At 43.0% G+C, this 20,559-nt stretch overlaps 1 protein-coding gene across 1 annotated transcript in view; it reads right to left on the bottom strand.

The window, feature by feature from the left end:
- The window catches only part of traf4a (tnf receptor-associated factor 4a), a 33,031-nt gene that overhangs the window by 7,930 nt on the left and 4,542 nt on the right, over positions 1-20,559 (bottom strand). Inside the window, exons 2-3 of the mRNA XM_061781515.1 lie at positions 3,320-3,371; positions 1,280-1,384 (exon numbers count right to left, since the gene is read on the bottom strand). Of these exons, the coding sequence (XP_061637499.1) occupies positions 1,280-1,384; positions 3,320-3,371 (157 nt within the window). The remainder of the gene's footprint in view (positions 1-1,279; positions 1,385-3,319; positions 3,372-20,559) is intronic.

Below are 20,559 nucleotides of genomic sequence, written 5' to 3'. Positions count from 1 at the left end.
GTAACAGAGGGTCGCCAGTTAGTCCCCGTAACTTTGCACAATAGAAATAAAAGACGACTAATAGAAGTGATCCATAGTCACAAAAAGATCCATGGCACACTTGGGTCACAACATGTCAAACTTCCAATGGAAATGAATCAGAATGTATGGGGGACAAAAATGGGAAATAATCACAAATTTACAAAACTGAATTCATAGGGAACTTCAATATAGTAACACATAATATTATCCCCGACTAAAACAACCAGATTGCATACCGGTACAGTGTTCTCCTTGACTGAAAGAAATAATGAAGCAATTAAGGTACTGGAATGCCGTCACATGTGGGAAAGGGCTGCGTATGACAAAATCAAATACCAGAAAGTTTCCAATTTGGAATATTTCTCAAATGCAAATTGACCGGATAGTTTCTGGAAAGCTTCCACCCATTTGGAATTCTATTCATATGATAGTTGCCATGGAAATTATGGGAATTAATGGGAAGGAACCAGGAATTTACGAAATTGAAGGTTGACTCATCATAGGAGTGAAAATGTCCGGTAAATTTCCATCAAGTTTCCAGACAATTTCCGTAAATGTTTCCAGTAACTTTCCATTGGAAGTTAGGCTAAGGAATTTTGTAAATATTCCAAATTGGAAACTTTCAATGCAAATTATTGAAATACATGGGAATAAACCAAGAATTTACAAAATTCAAAAGTTGTCTCTTAATAAGGGTGGAAACTTGCTGGTAAATTTTAGTCAAGTTTAAATTAAAATAAAGTTGAAATTTCCATGAGAATTTTAGCTGTGACATTTGGGAAATATTGCGAGGGCATCACAGTAACTTAACTCATTCACTGCCATCGACGGCTTTTGAAGTCTCGCAGTGAATTAATTGATCTAGTGTTTTCACTTTACCCAAAGAGTTACGAGTGGGCTTCAGTAACGCCAACGCAAGTGTTGTCCCACAACACATAGCAAAAAAAATAAATACATTAAAAAATCATCCAAGCAACGACTTGAAACTCACATTTGCATGAAATCTGCTTGTTTTAGTCAGGATTATGCCAAAATATATTTTCCCAACTATAGTTAATTGCCTATTAAGCACCAATCTTGAATTGTGTAAATTCCTGAGTTATTTCATTTATACCTACAATTTTCAGATTCATTCCCACGGAAAGTTTCTAACTTTGAAACTGCTGCGCCCCAATCGGTTAGCCGTGAGAACCGCCACCACGCACAACAGAAATAAAGAACCGGGACTAGAAATAATCTGGTGAGTGAAAAATCTCACCTGCAGCTGCTTCATCTGGCCAGTCCAGCGGCAACCCTCCTCACTGTGGATGCAGCGGATGGGCAGCGCTAAAATCTGCTGCTCCAGCTCCGGGTCCGGGTAGATCTGCAAAACAAAAGCCCTTGGAGTTCATCCCTCGCAAGAGGTGGAGAGATTGTACAGAGAAGACAGAATGCAGTACACAAAGTCTTCCCACTCACGCTTATACTAAAAACTGAACTACCTGGTGATCACAAATATGTGATTGTTTAACCTTGGAACAGTTTGAAAGAGAATAGCCTGGGACAATGAGCCACATGCTACTAAAGCAATTATAACTTGAATATGGGAGGTTGGACGTGTGGACTTCAAAGACTGTTGGACAAGACACGCACACAAAGCTCCGCTCTTGTTCTTCCCTCAATTTCTTCTGATATTTTAAATATCGTGAGCACTTTGGATCGCACAAACGAGGACAAATGCGCAAAACCTTCTTCTCCGTCACTTCCCAACGTTTCGTCTCCAAGATTTACAGCTCGGCTCGCCTCAGTGGGAAAGCAGAAAAGCCACTTTCCACCAAATGTCACATCACGTGAAACAAAGAGAAGCGAACGTTTTTCATGGTCCCACGAGCACAGCCACTCTTTACCGATGACCCTCTATTTAACGCTCTAATTCCTAAACTTTTTTGTTGTTTTTTTTTTTTTTTTTAAATGAAAAAGTAAAATAAATGTCTCGAAAAACTGCATAACATTTGAACAAAATGCATAATTGGATGCTGTAAAGTCAGTCAGTTTTAAAATGTTTAATATTTAGATAAATATACATATAATTTAACACGCGTTGACAGTATGTCTTTAGAGGACTTATGTAAGATCGGAAATAATTCAAACAACTTCATAAAAAAATCTAAACCTAAAAAATAAATAATAAAACAAATCTAAAAACTGAAAAAAAACATTCATGTAAACATAAATGTAAAACCAAAATCTGAGTAATTTAAAAAAGAATTGAAAAAATATCTAAATAAAAATATATGAAAAAATAAAATGTAATAAAAATATAAAAACAAAAGTACTGTACGTCAAGTGTATGCTTTCGTGTCAACTTTGATTTAAATAAAATTAAAAAAAATTAAAAAAAATTAAAAACATTTTCAAGAATAAAACATTCAATCTGTGTGCCATTGTGTCTACTTCATCATTGAGAACGGAATCTTGTTCTTATGTTGGATTTAAAAAAAATAATAATAATTCAAACCTAATCAAGAACTAAAAACGTCCAATCCAGGTAGAGGTGTGAAGTGTTAACTCTACTTCGTGAATGGGAGAAAAAAAGGAAATCACAATTAAGTGTCACCTTACAAGTCCTGATGGAGCAAACTGCAGCAAAACCAGGTAACATTTGGCTTCCATCATCACTTTCTTTCTTTGCAGAGTTAACACTTGACCGCACCTTTCCACTGAGCCTAAAAGTAGACCACCAGGGGTCATTTGCAGGCGACTGACAAGTGGCCAGGCCCCGCAGTAAACGGCGCGCAACGGGCGTAACAAGGGTACTTCACAAAGCGGGCGCCTGGGTCGTCGTCAGCCCGGGTCGTAAAGCTCGACAAGGCACGGCCGTCGGATACTTGTCGACGTGGCAAAAGTCTCGCGCGCACGGTTCACACGCAGCGAGCCCTTATTCGCACGCTGGCGTCAAGTGGGAAAGACGCTGACTACAAGTAACGACGTCTACCTCCCCCAAGGCAAAATCTGAGGGAAGTTGTTGTGCCCTGCCTTGTCTCCTTGCGTGCAACGACAGCATTTTTTTTGGTTTCAATCACGCTACCTTTCCACACTACTACCAATGGATTAGAAAATAAGAAAAAGTGCTACCTTGATTTCCGAGGCACCACTGTATCACCATTGGAAGTGCATATAGAACCAGGGTATGCAAACATTTGTGAAAGAAAATGTTAAATTATAGCAACAAATATTACAGGACTCTTGGTAATGTAAACGTTCCGTGAGCCAGATTAAAGAACGGAGAATAGAATAAAGCATATGGAGTTTGTCCTACCTTGGCATAGTCCAAAGGCAGCTGGTCTTCTGGACACTTGAAGACTCCCTCACTGCAACAACAAGAAGCAAATAAGGTTATATTCAGATAGTTTTGAACTTGGTTTCGGTTTTTGGATTTCATTTTAAGGACGCAATCACGTGCAAACGCTGCGTTCAATAAAATGTGAACTTTGAGCCTCGTGCGTAGTTGCTCTTTCATCTCCTTGTGGCCTTCGGCTGACACACGTGTGCGGCGCCAGAGTTGCTCTTTGAATGCGTACAGACACACAAAGTGAGGCTTAGCAGAACAATGTGCTGCATTCAATCAGCCCCTTTTTTTTTTTTTTTTTTTTTTTTTTTGCGTTTTAGGGCCAGTCACCAAACTTCGCCGTCATGCTCCGCCAACACGTAATGAGGCAAAAAAAACGACAATGTTTGGCAATTTGGCGTCATTCGTCTTTCTGGTAGACGCGCTTCTAATTTGGTGGCAATCGAACCGGAAATCGAGGATGAGTTGATCTTGGGAGGACGAAATGATTTGTCTTCTCCGACATGGTTTCTTGAGACTTCTTGACTTTTTGGGAGGTCTACTTAGCATAGACACGTCCACCAAATTTCACGCTGTTAAATTCACGCTCATCTCACTGGAAGCGGAACTCGTCCCCCCCCCGGGGCCAGGATATTGGGTACGCCCTAGAACGAGATCCAAAACGAGTGCTGCTGTTGTGTGGTTGTGCTGTGAAAAGCAGCCGAACGCCCGCGTGCGGCTAAAGGACGTCCGAGCTAATGAAGCGGTCGGTGTCGGCCTCCTCTGATGCGGTTGGCTGCCGCGTCACCTGACCGGCCGCATGTGACCGTGTGTACTTCGGCCCAGCTGCTGTGAAAGCAGGGTGTGTGCGCGCGTGAGGGGGGGAAGGGAGGTTAATGCACGGCGACGCGGCCGTAATTCTCTTCCATTAAGGTCACTGTGTCAGCCGGGAGCCCGGCGACCAATTAACAAGCCGCAAAGGGCTGTAAAACAAGGTCAATCGATTAGCGGGATAGGAGAGTCCACTCAGCACTGTGAAGTTATTTACACTGTCACTGCTGCGCGACTGTACCTTTAAGCGCTTCCCATGAAGCCTGTAGTTAGTGCTGGCTCGTGATTGTGCTGAATCATCACTGATGGGAATTCTTTTTTGTTTTTTCATGCATCCCCCAAAGCCTGTTTCATTTGGGAGCATGACATTTGGTGGACATGTCTATCATGAGTAGACCCAGAAAAAAAAAAAAGTCTCAAGAAGTCGGATGGCGGAGGCCATTTTAGGCTCATTTTGGCCATTTCCAAGGCTCCTTCAAAGAAACGTTTTGTCTTCTTGCTACAAAGTTTGGTGTGTTTTGCGTTTCACGGCTAGGAGAGATTTGTCTTTGAAGGACTCCTGGAAATGGTGAAAACGAGGCTAAAATGGCCTCTTCCAACCACAGAGGCCGTCTTCCTGTCTCTGAACTGAACAGTCGTAATAGCAGAGGCACAAAAGAGAATTTCATACAGATTCGAAGCGGCGGGTCCTGCGCTCTGGACAGAATCGTGATGCGAGTGTAGGCAGGACAGAGCCGGAGGGGCCCCCCCGTCCTGCTCGGACCCCCCGCGTTCGTATGATGCAGACGGGCGAAAAGAGCCTCGTCACAGGCTGTCAGCGCGATTCGTGCGCCGCAAACGCACATTGCCGCTGGAGGCCGGATCATAGCGCTGCGCTCTCGTCGGGCCCCTCGCTGGTCGCCTCGCCGTGACAGCACATTAGTGACGGACGGTCCGACTGACGCGCTTGCTTCCGACTTGATGGGAACGTGGGAAGGGAATAGATTGGAAAAGATACATTGAAAGGACAGATGAGGCTTTTTAAGAAAGCCTGAAATCAATGATTCAAACAATTGGATGGCCTCCATCTCGAGGTGGCTAGTACTGCACTACGCTTCCTCTTTTACATTTACTTTGTGCGTTTTTGGAGAATGACTCGTGAATTGTTACCCCTTGTACTATTGCAAAATTAAAAATCCAATGTGATTATTTGAAAACAACTGATTGAAACGGCAAGAGACTACGACGCAAGGCAGAAAACGACGGCGTGCGATCCGCAAACAGGAAGTGAGACAACACGCCTGGCCTCTATGTTTACCTTACACATTATGAAAACTAACAGCGATGTCATACCTAAAAATGTCCACATTTTCATCCTCCAAGAATTCCACTCTGAACTTGAGAAACACACAAGAGGTCGGTCTCAATCTGAATTTTGCAAAATGGAACGCACCACCCGAAGAAACCCCAACAGCCCAACGACAATTCATCTGGTGACCCTCGTGTGCTGCTTCACACGTGTAAAGCGAAGAAATTGAAGAGCATTTCTGTTGGCGCACGCCGAGGAAATATCTGCCTTTCCATTCGCGTACACACGCGAGGCAACCAGCTGCGTGTCCAACATAATATGCGTCGCTTATCGCTACATCCACACGCTCAAATTTCAAAGCCTCCTCCAGTTACAACCTAGATTAACGTTTACAAACACAAATCAAACCCAGAACGGCAGACCCGCGACTGCGGGAATTCAATTCCTCTCGGGATTTTTTTTTTTTTCCCCCACTCCCGACTCAGATTAAATCGCTGTAATCCCGCCCTCGCCCAATCCAGCCGCCGTTCACGTTTGTGTGTAAACAAGTGCAGCCGCAAAGTGTTTTCCACATTTTGCATTTAGTTTTGTATTGTTTATCAATGAGCAAAGACACGTCGAACACATTTTCCCTCATTGTCATTATGGGGTGTTGCGCGCAGACGTTTGTGGGGCAAAAATCAATTGAATCCATTTTGGAATATGGAGGCAATAATGTAAAAAAAAATAAATAAAAATGTAGAAAAGTAAAGCACTGCAAGTACTTTCCAGATGAACTGTATCGCCAGGACTTCACTTTTTTTCCACATCTAGTCTTTTATTTTTATCAAAAATACTTATTATGGTGTGTCAAGTGTAGACTTTTGTGGCTAAAATGTGGAAAAGGTGAAGCTATAATAACATAAGACCTTATTTATTCATCTTCATTTAGCCAAGAAAAACCTCACTGAAACTGAAAAAGCTCTTTTGCAAGAGTGTCCCGATCATTCCTGAGCGATGTTATCGTTGCGTTACGTGTACCTAATGATGTGTCCAGCGAGCCAAGGGCAGTAGCCGCCCAAACAAGAGTCCAATGTCGCTTTCTGCGCTCGGGTGGCGTTGTCACCCGCGTAACCCGACACGCTTCCCTCACCCCACGGCCTGTGCGGCCTCTCGTTTGTTTAAATCGGCCTACCGGTGGACGCTCTGTCACACTGAGCGCTCTCGTGATCCCGAAACATACAATTGTTGACTTGGAAACTTTTTCATTAACTCGCCTCAAGAAATGCTAAAGATTGCACAAAGAAGATATCCAGCATACAAAGGATTTCCGATAAGCATTGGAACTTCTGTCACACTTTGAAAGAACCCAGTCACGTCGTGATCACAAATATAGAATTGTTTCTCGGGAAACAACGAGCGTTGACTTTAAAGTTGATTCCTTACAAGAAAGACGGCAAATTGTACCGACGAGACGCACAGAATGCAGCAGACGAGGTCTTTTTGACATCGCCAACATCCAATTATTTAGTTCCCTGGTACAATATCCTTGGCGAACAAGCCGCATTCTGCTGCCCCATGTCCGAAAGTGAAAGACAGGTAGCAGTCTGTCTAGCAGCTTTCTTTGTCAACTACTACTCCTGCTACTTCATCTTTGAAGATGAGTTTCCAGTGTGCACATTTTTGCACGGGAAATCTGGGTTTTCTGCTATTGTATCAAGTCTATTTTCATTTTGTTGCTTGGCCAGCAGAAGAAGAAAAAAAAAATGATGCAAGTGGAAGAAAGGAAGAAAGGCTCTACTACAACTGTGTGTGTGTGTGTGTGTGTGTGTGTGTGTGTGGATGTCTGGCCCGTTTCCCTGGCTTCCAACTCCACCAGGGAGCCAATGCGGACCAATATAGCAAACCTAACGAAAAAAAAACCAAAAAAACAAAGAGTATTACTACAAGCTGTGCAAAGCATGAAAGAAAAGAGCTTCGCTTCCACAAATGAATGAAACGTTTAAAACGGTGAGCAAAAGAAAAGTTTTGGTTATGTTTCCATTACATTTGTCCAGCTCAACCATCAACACACTTTTTTTATGAGACACTTTGCAATTTCTGCTGAGTCATGTAGCTCACTCTTTTTTTTTTTTTTTTTGTCCCTTTCCTCGAGATGGCTACAGAGGTTTTAGTAACGGTTGCATGCATTTCCAGAAACAGAACTTCAGAGCACAATTACTACTGTGATGAAACCAAAGGTTTCAACTACAAGGACAAAATCACACTCAAAAGGCAGATTTAAACTCATTTTAGCAGTTACATTTGATACGCGAGTCGGCCATCAAGAAAAAAAGGTGCCGTCAGGCCTATGCTAGGCTAATTTAGCTCCGGACGGGCTACCGGGGCCTGGCAAGCTACCGCATTAATTATACGTTTTTATTGTACGTTACCTTGAAGACCTATTATTTTTTAATGACACGAATTATTTTTAGTCACTGTTTAAAATTCAAGTGTGCAAGGTAGCAGCTATCGGGAATAACTGGAAAGGAAGGCTGGGGGCGATTTAAGTTGAGCTAAAATGGGCTAACTGGCTGTTTGAGCGCCGCACAGCTAGCAACATGTTTTTTTTTTGTTTTTTTTTTCTAAGAACAACCACCATCGGGGTTGGGTCTCCCTCCCAAGCAATTTACGTCGCGTGAGATCATCTCTTCGACTGACACGTCACACATCGAAACTATGGCAGTAGAGAAAAATCCTCATTCGAGCCGTTTAGCCTGTTTTTTTCAATGGCTCTGCCTTAGTCAAGTGACATATGAAGAATCCGGTGGTGCCATCTGAGCTACCGCCACCCGGAAATACGTGACATCAATGCTGAAAAGGTCTACATCTCCGACAAAAGCCGGGAGTCAAGAAGTTCCAGCAGTTCGCTAGCGCACCGCGCGATGGATCAAACGCATAAAACATCAAGTGTAACAGAACGCTCGGCGTTGTTTGTTTCCCGTGGGTCGATTTCACCTCAACAAGCAAAAATCAATCCACTTTTATTAACTGCCGCAGTTCGGGTAGGGGGGAAAGGCGGGGCGGGGGTCTCCGCAGGGGAAATGCGCCCTGTCCAGCATGGCGTCCATCACAGTTGCGTCCGGCAGATTGTGACGGAATGATAACCTTGGGCAAAAGTATCGCGGTTTTACGATATCGTGATTACAGCTTTCAAATTAATTTTTGGAAATGTTGGGGTAAATAATTCCGTCAAACGCAATCTATTTGAATTTTAAGCAACATTTCAAGATATGTGGCAAGGTGCATTCGCAAACACAAAAAGAAAATAATTGGCTTTTCGAAATAAAAACTAAAATGAGAGCGTCAAGAGTCTAAGAGTCAAAGTCCTTCTCAGGAAATGAGTAGCTACTTCTCCGCTTGTGGAAACCAAGTGATGTTAGCCATGCTAATTAGCTGCTTGCGTAGAGATAATCCACATTTTGACACATATTGCCATCGGTTATTTGATTCTTTTTTTTTTTTTTTTTTTTTTTTTAATCCGACAGCCAATAAGAGATCAATTTCAAACTGCGTAAACATCAGGGAACTATTTATCTATTTATACCAATTTTCAGTTCACTTCATAAGAGATGCTTCTGACCTTGGGAACACATTTTAACTAAAAACATAAACATATGCTTAAAGGCATTTCAAAGAATTTTTTGACGCCACTATTTTCTTTTTTACAACTGAATATTGGCTCCAAACACCAGTTATCGGCCTCCCTGACCACAAATAATCGGTATTGAAAAAAATTAATCAAAAAAATCATATCGGTCCATCTCTATTTTATTTCGACACTCGCGGCCTGTTGCCAAAAATTGCCAAGAGACGACTATTTCGACAAGGAGAAAAGCACACGAGCTGTGATCAATGAGCTTTTGTCCCGTGAGAAAGTGTCACCATGACTGGAAGAAGGCGCCAAACTCCCCCCCCCCCCCCCCCCCCAACTACTCTCGTTTGCAAAGAACAAGAGCTGAGCACGTGTGAAATTTGGCTGTTTCATCACAGATGGCGCGTCTAATTTTAGCCGGGGCCTCGGAGGGCAGCTAGGGGGGATGTGGGCGGTGGGGGGCGATGATGTGTGCTGTGCCGCTGCCACGCTAATCCGGCGGAATGCTGGCGTCCGGGTGCCAACGCCATGGCCTGGCCTATTAAGGAGAGCCGCCTGCCAACATTCGCGGACGGACGGCGTTGAAGGAAAACGACACCCTCTTTGGCCTTCAAATGAATCAGCAGGTTTGATCGTTATTTCATATTAATCCCAAATTGAATATTGGTGTTAATTCATTCATGCTTGCCATACTATAAATATATAAAGTCCATTAAAGTTAAAAATGAATTAAAATTCAATAAAACAATCAAATCATAGTTTTGTGAAAAAAATAGCAGATTTTAAGGTCATATCGCCCAGCCCTGCTAGAAATACACATTTTTTAAAAAGTCATGGGAAAAAAATATTGAGTAAAATCAGAAGTCAGACTTTTGTGAAAAAGATTTTTTTCAAGGCCCTACTAAAAATATATATTGTTTTAAAAGTCCATCAAAAATATCAGATTCATATTTGTGAAAACAATCGCCGAGGGGTAGTTGCTCGTATGAGATCGGCTGACGCGAGCATTAGCTGTAGTGTCCGTATTTGTGCTGGTTTTGCATAAAGATGAGCTTTTTTGTTTTGTTATTTTTTTTGAAATACTCATGTACAGTACATACCGTACTGTATATGATTGCATGCTGGTATGTGAGGTGTGCACATCCCGGGCAATTTGGAGGTCCTGTGCTTCGGTCTCCATGGCAACCTGGATGGGGAGGAGTGATGTTTTCTTAGGGAGCAGCTGGCAGACAGTACGCAAACATACAAAGCCACAAACGCACGTGCATGATTGCACCCCAACGCACACGCACACACGCAAGTGAGTCTTGTGTGTCTTATCGGTGGGCTTCAAGTCCAAATCCATCAGTGCCCCCCAAGCAGAACGCCGCCCCCCCCCCCCTCCCTCCCCGCAGCACGCGTCCACTGGCCAGCCTGGCTAGTGGATGCCATTTCTTTGTTCCGTCCGAATCGCCTCCCTTTGTTTCCGAGCACCTCGGCTGCATTGTTTTCCTCCGGTGTGAATTCCTCAACCTGCCTCTGTTGCCGGGAGCAACCGTGGGATACATGATGTGATTTGTCTTTTTTTTTGTTCTTTTTCCGCAAAAACAAAAAGTGCTTTTGGGGATGAAATGTGGCGAGTACAGTGACAGTGGCTTTGATGTTACTGTATTATATTAAGGGCTGGGACTTAACACATTCATTCTTTATAAATTTAATCACAGAAGAAACAAGGCTTGACTCTTAATAATACCCCCTTTGTACTAAAACTTTATTCATGCAGGGTTGTCAGATTTATGAGATGATACATCACAATCAGCAGCGCCTTTAGTTGGCCCAAAGCTGAGTTGTTGTTTTTTTTTTTTTAAGATGATACCACTTCATTTAATGCTAATTATTTTGCAAACACTCAAGCTTCGGCTATACGACCTCAGTTTGACAATCTAGAACACTGGTCTCCAAAGTCCGGCCCAGGGGCCATTTGTGGCCTGCTGAACATTTTTTATTGTCACACGTTTCAATAAAAACACTTTTTTTTTTTATTTAAAATATATTTTTTTAAATAAATAAATAAATAAAACCTGGCCTGCATCAAGAGCTTACAAGAAAAATGTCATGTTTAAAAACTGCATGCTATTTTCTTAAATAATAAAAAAAATAAATGGACGAAAAGTTGAATGTCATAGGACATCACACTTTTTATTTTAAAAACAATTTTGTAGAAAAAAAGGTTTGATGAAAATTTGTCGCATGCTTTATTTAAAATTCTAACTAATAAAATAACTAAATTGTTAAAAGATATAAATTTTTCTCAATTGAAATGTTTTAAGATGAACGTTACAAGATGTTTTTAAATGTAAAAAATATTTCACAAAAAAAGTTATGAAAATTTGTCATGTCTTTTTTAAATGTAATATTTAATATTTTAATATAATATTCAATTTTAATGTTACAAGACACATTTCATTAAAACACAAGATGAAGTGGCTGGCCTCCTCTCTTCCATTTTTTTCCTGTTTGTGGCCATAAGTGGGAAAAAGGATTTTTAGAATGCTCAACAATCAGCAGTGAACACAATAAAACAAAACATAAATTGCGCCGCGTCAACGTGACTGCCTGTCTCCCAACATATCAAAGCGTCCGCAAAACAAGCGCTCCTTCATCCTGCGGGCCCGCCGCGCACCTGCCGTCCTTCCCGGGACCCAATCAATAATCAATAACCTTCCCTGTTCAGGACGGGGCGGCAAGCCGGAAAGACGCGTCAGTGCAAAGTGCAAAGGACCCGTTGAGCGGCCACCTCCGGGTAAATAAAGAAGCCCCGTGAGACGGAACAAAATGGAGGCGTCTTTGGCAGCGAGACAAAAAAAGAAAAGAAAAGGGCCGGAAAGGAAGTGAGGGAAGTGAGCAACGACCAAAAGCAAAGTCTGATGGGGCTCTGTTGGATAAATGATGACGATTCATGAGCTGAGGGGCTTAACTGCTCTGACCACACCTGTTGGGCCCCACAGAGGAGCCTTTCACCCTTTCACTGGGGACAGGTGCCGAGTCACCCCAACTCTCCCCACCCCCCCCCCTCCCCCAGCCTCCGGAGCTTTCCGCCTGGCTCCCAGAAGATCCACTTGGACACGCACAAGTTCAGCTTCCACAATTGTGCCAGTAAAACAAGGGAAAGGGGAAATCTTATTTTCACACTGCGTAAAGACAACAATATTCTTTTTTTTTTTTTTTTGAGGAGTTGATACCAGCTGATTCCTTATCGGTTCTCTTATCGATCCTCATTGGGTGAGAGGATGAACTAATGATATATGATATCAATGATGTTATTATCATTATATGACATGGTAATACAAAACGTTTCTGTGACACAATTAAGCCCAGGTACCGTCTTTTTGCATGAAATCTAACCACACAAACGCCATGTTGGAAAAGCTCAGAAGCAAAATGCACTTCTTGCATGTGATGTCATCACTCATTCGGACTCAATAACCAGAATCGTCCGCTGGAATTGGATCCCATTTCGATTCCCATCCCTTGTCGCTCATGAGCACGAGCATGCACTGTTTCAATGAGTTCCAATGGGGAAACCTCAAAATTGGTTGAGACTTGGACAAATAAGTCCCAAGAATTGTTTTGTTAACTACTGCTCATCAATATGAATCAAGTCAGCATCAGTTTTTGAGCATCGCTTCCAGAAAAGCCGAAAAGAAAACGGCACAAAACAAGCGCACCCTGGCTGCCTAATTTCCGTGGGACTTTAAGCACTTGTGCGCCGCCGCGAGCACGTCTGCTTTCCTCAGCGTGATCAATGACCTGTGCACAGGACAAATACAAGACATGGGGTGGGGGGGGGCTTCAATTAGTACGACAGGCTGTGTCGCACCCAATGCGGCCTGATCCGCTCTCTGACCCCAACTCAAGCTACGCAGCTGCATTGCAAACTTGCCGAGAAACACTTTTCTCACCAACTCCATTATTTCACACATACCGGGCACGTGTACACACTAGCCAAGCGCCTCCGATGGGTGGGGGGGGGGGCAACTGGAAGAGGTCCGTGTGTGTGTGTGTGTGTGTGTGGCAAGATGCTCCAGTGCATTGCTGGAATGCTTCCCTGATAGACGAGGACAAGTTGAGGCATGTATGTGGACCCATTCAAAAGGACCGCATGCACGGCTGCCCGCTTTATTTTGGATTCGACTTTTTCACCGTGACGTCACATGCATGTGCCGTACTGTACTTCCCGGTGGCAGAAGACGGAGCCGTATAGCAGTAAACAAAGCCGCCTATGGCGTTGGATTAAGGCAGAGCCGCTGAGAATACGGGAAATGATTTGAATCGTCAAATCGTTTTTTAAAAATTTTAATTCAAACTAAGAAAATGTTTTATGTCCTAGCAGTCATTTAAGCAAATAAACTAATTCAATTATGTTTTTAGTCTTATCTCCTCACACCCTCACACAGATGTTTACATTTGTATTTAATGAATATAATGTATTTTGTTTTCAGTAAAAATGATCTCTTAGATTTAAAAAAATATTTTAAATGATTTATTACAAAAAAATAACATGAAATTTAAAAGTATCGATCACTCAAATTTAAAAAAAAAAACTTATTGCTCAGATTTTTTAAATTTAATAATTTCTCTTTATTTAAATTAAGAAAAAAAAATCGGTCAGATTTTATTTAAAATTAATTTAATAAATCAATGAGGACAAATTGTAATTAAATGTTGAAAAAAAATTCTCCTATGACTCCGATTCTTTAAAATGCAATTAAATATTGTCATTTATTTGTTTTATTGGAATTGAAATCAAGAAATATGTCTTGAAAAAATAATCCTAACTATTATAAACATCCATCCATCCATTTTCTGTACCGCTTTTCCTCACTAGGTTCGCTGGCGTTTTAAAAAATCATCACCTGTCACTCGGATTTTTTGGGTGTCAATTCAGATCACACAAAGTTTAGCGTGACGCATTGTATACCGCGACGGGGGCGTGGTTCGGTGCATGAAAAAGTCAATTAATTGCAGCCATTGGACATGTTCCACTTGCGGTGACTCAGGTGTGGCGCGTGAGTCACAACACTGAGCCGCCTCTTCATCGCCGGGAAGGGGGGGGGGAGAAAAAAGTCATCGCGCGTGGCCATCAAGGTTCAGCTCAGAAGTCAACACCAGAAGCGAACTGCCCACAAATGAAAAGGTCAAAAGCGTTTAGGGCGCATCAAATGACAAGTTTGGTTTAGTTCTGCTTCGGTGCCGACGTGACGCTTTTTTTTTAATCGGGAAAATCCGACCCAAATTACAACTTTGCCGCTCAGCGCCTTGTTAGAGAAGTGAAACGTTCAACAGTTGGACTGTCATTAAAAAGTTTAGAGAAGGTCAAATCAAGTTCATTTATTAAGGTTATAGCGCATTCGAGACTCATCCTGAAGTTTCAATCGAAAGCCCGATATCCCGACATTTTTGTGCAAAGTGCATTTGGAATGCCTTTAAAAGGTCGGAAAAGGAAAATAATCCGACGTGGCCCGTGTGCAGCTGTGTGGACGCATTCACTCAGCGATGTCATCATCACAGCTGCTCAACTTCTTCGCGCCCCGCCCGAATGGACCTCAGCTCCCTTCTGCCCGGCACACAAACGCGCCTTTCCACCGACAAGAGTCGAGCCGGACCACGCGCGGTTTGGAACGCCGAACACCATGACGACGCCCGTGTCGGCTCTCGGAAATAGAGTGACGGTCTAACGGCGATGGAATGGTTGACTGATCAAATGTGCTAGAATGAGTTGAATTAGTATTAACGCCTCAAAATGCAATTATCGTTGCTATCTGTGAGAGTAGTAGTTGTTTACTAGCTTCTGCCATGCAGTGCGTGCCACAACAGCAAATCCAAATGATATATTTTTTGTATTCTTTCCTCTTTTTAATATTTTTTCACTTCATATCTCGTATTTTTCACCTAATATTTTTATATTTCTTGTCTAATACCGCTATATTGTATTTCTCGTCACATTTTTTTACTTCTTGTTTTTTGTGTTTTTCATCAAATATTCTTCTAATATTTTTCTATTTGTTGTTAAAAAAGACAGTTTTCCAAAAAAAATTTTATTTTCAAAAAAAAAACTAATAATAATTGTGTAATTTTTTTGTCATCGCAATTCTTCTACTTCCCCCACTTTGTTTAATGTCCACTTGATAATAAGCAAAACGAGAACAACAAAAACAAAGCATTTGAGTTGGAAGCAACATCCAGCCGACTTTAATGGGCCAAATGTGTGGGAAAGTATACATTTGGAGTTGCTGTTTAGCTTTTTTCAGCGATTACCTCCAAACACGACTAATGGCCGCCTATCGGGTTTCAATGTCCATTTCCTCTTGGCCGTCAAACAGAGATTTTGGGTATTTCCTGGCCTGGCTTGGATTACGTTCACAAACGTGAGCTCACAGCTTGATCCACTTACTTACTTTTTTTTTTTTTTTTTTTTTAACTTTGACGTGCGTTTAAAAAGCGCTGCTCAACCTTTGCTTCTTCCTCAGGAATGTGGAAGGTTAGGCTTACAAAATATGCTTTCACAGCAGGGTTAGGGCGTTAAATTAAGGTTTCAAGACGGGGATTAGAGTTTCAGACAAGAGTTTGGAATTGAAATTTAGGTTTAAAGACAGGTTTATTTTATCTTTCAGGAAAAAAAGTTGTTTAAAAGTAGTGTTTCAAGCCAAGGTTAGGGTTTCGAGTAAGTGTTTAAACAAGGGTTAAGGTTTAAAATGAGGGTTTCAAGGAAGGTTAATCTTTAAAACAAGAGTAAGGGTTTCAAGCTAAATTTATGATTTTTAGAGTACGGTTTAGGTTAGGGTTTCAAACAAGGGTTAGGGTTTCAAGCCTGGATCGGACTTCGCGTTTCAAGGGTTGGGTTTTCAAACGAGAGCTGGTCGGTATCAGCCGATATTTAGCATTTTATGCTGATCGGCTTTAATGTCATAATTCGCCGATCCGATCAATGATGTCATCGATCGGCTCCTCAACAGACATTCACAACGCGTCGCCGCGTGCACAGTATGTTTAAATCCCAAAAAATCTAGTTTACTTTCAGCCTTGTCGCGTGTCTTTTGACGTAGTATTGGAAATATCTGACGGCCAATAAAGTTATTTAAAAAAAAAAAAAAAAAAAAACATGTCGGCGATCTGGAACAGACAACACATCTGAGATATGCAACACGTAATGCCCGGATCAGACTACAAGACAAATTTGCTTCTTTCACGATTGCACTATGTCAGACTACTGCAATAAAATTCCGTTTTTTACGACCATTGGGCAACAATAATGGATCGCGCCGTCTGTCTGTAAGAACAAAATGGGTAAAAAGGTGTGTTGGTGGTCACCGGCGCTCAGGACAGGAGAGGACGTTGGTTTAAGGCTCGCTTGAGGTATGTTCACGTACTTTTAACACGATACGGCTCGCAAGCGGGCAATCAAATGTTATGTAGCCTAGCAAGCTACTGCTAGCACGAACGGTTGGACGTAAAAATGCCGCCGTTCTGTCGAATCATGATCTAAAGTTTCGGTGTAGGGTGAAGTCATTTAATTAAAAATAAATTGAATTACAGTAGGTTAGCACCCATTATTTCCGTCACGTTGTAATGTTGGTTTGATGCAGTGATTTCCAACCTTTATGGCGCCAAGGAACATATTTTATAATTGAAAAATCTCACGGCACACCAACAAACAAAAATCTCACCAAAAAGTGGATATATGAATTACTGTATTTACTTCCTGCCATCTAATAGAAGACCATTCATTTGTTCTGTTTGTCACGATGCCTCACTGGCATATAAATAGATGAACAAAGATGGATTATTTATTGTAAATATATTTTTGGGAGCAATGAAGTACACAAGTATGTACAGTAAATGAACAGGTCATTTCAATCGGTTATCGTTTTTTTAAAATTCAATCCTGATCGTGTAAAGCCTACCCTGAAGGTGTCACAGAGGAGTTCGGTCGGGGTAAAAAAAAAAAGAAAAAGTGTCACGAGAGGCGTTCACTGGCGCTCGCTAAAGAGAGGCGAACAGAACATCTCTGTGCAGCTTCACCGGGGTCTCCGGAAGCGCAGAAGTCCACCCTCCCGGAAGCGCACCCGGACGCCGGCGCGGCCTCGGGTGGGACACCTGCGGGCGGGCTCGTGAATGAGTGGCTCAGCGTCTCTGAATGTCCGTCTGTCTGTCGCTTCCGCACAGAGGCCCACTGAGGACCAAACGCGCGCAGCTGCTGAGGCACATTTTCAACTCTCTTGAGCATCCTTGGCGACAAGATTTGCAATATATTCCAGTTGGTTCCATTTTAGTAGTTGATTTTTGTACCTTTAATAAAGAGGAAAAAAAATGAGGACATTTCAAATTCAACAAATTTGATTGCAGATGAGACTGAGGGCAGCAGGGCAACGGGAGCACTGCATCAAAGTGGACACTACAGACATCTGAGCCCAGCAACAGGGTCAACGAACGTTAGCATACTGTACGTATTTTATTTCTAAAATGTGCGCATGGCGCGGCAAGCACCAACCGACCTATAGGTGGCTCGAACAACCTTCGCTTCTGCAAAATAGTGAGCCATTCACTTGCACTGTGCATTATACGGCACCGCGAACGCTGAAGACGCAACACCCAATGCGCACGACATAAACACAGCCATTATACTTATTTACTTCGCAGGCGTCATTAGCGAGAAGAGACGATAAACAACAACCTCTGGGATTGTGCGCAGCCTGGCAATAAAAAAAAAAAAGCTTTTCTTCTCTCCCTTAACTAATTCATAAAGCATAAATATGTCATTAAGAAGCCTTAATGAAGCCATTTACGCACCTCGGGGACTAATGAGAGTAAGTAACGCTAAGCTGTGGCTATATAAAAAGAACAAAGTGGCTGATTGGTCAGTGAAAACGCCTCCGATTTGGCCCACTTTGGAATTGGGACTAAATCAGCAGTTTCAATAAATTCTAATATTTGTTCCAGGAAATTCTATTCATTTATTCCCAACAATCTGTTGTCTTCATTTTTGTATTTTTCCATCCTCTGATTGGTTGGTCAGAGTAAAACTTGTGAGAGTCGAGTGGAGGTAGCAAAACACGTCTGCACAACCTTCAATAATGAGCATCTCTGGCAAGTGTGTTGTATTTTATGGAAATGTTTGTGTTTGTGTCAATTCGATGAAATATCGATTCTGAATGATGTGCGTGGCACAAATGTGTGGCGCTGCATCGCATTTTTGTGTCATACCGATGGCTTCTATCATCACGACGTGCGCTGAATTCCGGAGGTCCCGATCTGGGGAAGAGCGTTTACTCACAGCACCTCGAGTGGAAAGGCAGCCCATTAGCATCACGTGCTAAAATGCAACTGCACAAAGGCTCAGTCATCAGCAGACGCACACGCTGAGCTCTTTGTGGGAAAAATTCACGCGTAGCTTTTAACGCCTCGCCAAGGAAACTGTAGTTTGCCGTGACGCGCTTTGAAGGGAGCATACAGCATTAAAAGTGTTGACTTGTTGTTTAATAACCGATGCTAAGTAGGCCAACGATGATTATCGTTCCCTTGTCGGGTGCCCCGATCCGCCCTCCTTTCCACACACACTCTCCCGCCCTCGGGCAGGTCAAGGGACTGACTGCATCGCGGGCCCCGCGGCCCCCGCCGCCCCCGCCGGGTGGCCAGTTGTCGGGGCGCCTCGGTGGGGCCGGCGGACCGCCCCGGGTCCCTCGGTGTGGGACGTGTCCCGTCCGCCGGGCTGCTCTCGGGTGGACCCCTGGGCCCCATCCCGCCCCTCGATTGATCGGGTGGGGTCCTCGGCCGCCGACAAATACCTCATGAATATGCAAATCGCTTGTGTATCCTCTCACTTATACTCTCATCCTGTAGACTTGTATAATTCACATCATTCATGCCACCACACTTCAGTTATCATGACCCTTGTTCCGCATGCTTTTTCTTCTGTCCTTGTCCTGTTCCATCTTGTCCTGTCCTTCCCTCACAGAGTGTAGCACTACAGCCCCATGCAACACTCACACGTAATGTTTCATTGTAGTAGATAATTTACTTCTCTCATCCTGTTTACAATTAGTGCTTTGTTTTTTGTCTTTGTTTCTCTCTCCCTCCTAGAAACTTTGTTCTGTTCGACTGATCGAGTCTGATTCTCAATAAACCTCAATTATAATACCACAGCGGACGCTTAAAAACTCCACTGTAAAAAAAAAAAAAAGTATGCCAAAGATGCAAAGCGTTGCCCATGTTTCGACTGCACGCTTTCGTTCGCTTGGATTTGGTGAGGGCAAAACTGGGAAAAAGAACACAGCATGGAACGCATCGATCACACAGTAATGCTAACAACAACAGAGGAGAACTGTTGGATTTATTTCTCAGCATGTGACTTCACATTTTATTCAAGAGGAGACTGAGGGCAGCAAGAAAACAGCGATGCACAAAATGGAGACTGTGGAGCTAAGGGGAGCTAAGAGCCAAGGCACGACGACTAATGCCGCCTCATCGTTGCACGGCTCTACTCGCATGAGTTTGGCAAAGTCTTCTTACATAGTACCGCGGGAAAACTCCGGAAAACAAACTTCACTGAATGCATCAGACACAATATGGAGTGCTGCAGCAAAGTGGAGATTGTGGAGCTAAGGATCGACCGTTATGAGATACAAATAATAATAACAATGGTGGAGAATGAGGGTCCTTCTGTATTTACCGTTTATGCAAGGAGACAGATTTTATCCAAGAAGAGACTGAGGGCAGCAAGAAAATGGAGATTGTGGCGCAAAGGAATGGTCATTACAAGATGCAAAAAAAATATCAACAAAGGAGAACAAAGGTCTCCTATACTTAATGTCCACGGTAAGGAGATTGATTTTATCCACAAAGAGATTGAGGACAGCAAGAAAACAGAGTACTGCAGTAAAGTGGAGACTGTGGAGCAAAAATTACAGGACATGCTAAACAAGTACAATGGAGGAAAACAAGGCTCTCTCATATTTACTGTCTTACACAGATTTTATTCAAGGGGAGACTGAGGGCAGTAAGAAAATGGAGCGCTGCAGCTAAGGGGAGACTGTGGAGCTCAGCTAAATAACAAGTCACAGGCGAAGCTAAGGTTAGCGTTACAGGTTTCAAATGAGTCAGAGAGGCTGTCGGTCGAGCAGCATTAAGCGGCGGAAGGATGATTAAGGTGGCAGCAATGCCATGCAGCAGCATTCTTGGCTCGAACCGGACCGGCGAGCCCGGGATGTTGCGCCGCTTTGGATCGAGAGCGGGGAGAGGATGGCGCCGCTTGCACAACAGTGGCAGGGCGCAAGCCAACTTGGCCGGGATTCCTCCTTCCGAAACCAGACGGGCACGGCGTCCAAGTGAGCGGCGGTGCCCTCCCTCGCCTGCCACGCGCCGCTAATTAAATTGCTGACAATCAGCATCACCAAGTTGGCCTTTTCGATCACATTTTCTTTGAACATCTTAGGTGGAGTTGGCGGAAATCTTTCAAAAAGC

This window comes from Phyllopteryx taeniolatus, chromosome 8, assembly GCF_024500385.1.
Source record: "Phyllopteryx taeniolatus isolate TA_2022b chromosome 8, UOR_Ptae_1.2, whole genome shotgun sequence".
NCBI classification, from domain to species: domain Eukaryota; kingdom Metazoa; phylum Chordata; class Actinopteri; order Syngnathiformes; family Syngnathidae; genus Phyllopteryx; species Phyllopteryx taeniolatus.
This window is presented reverse-complemented; position numbering and strand designations above follow the sequence as displayed.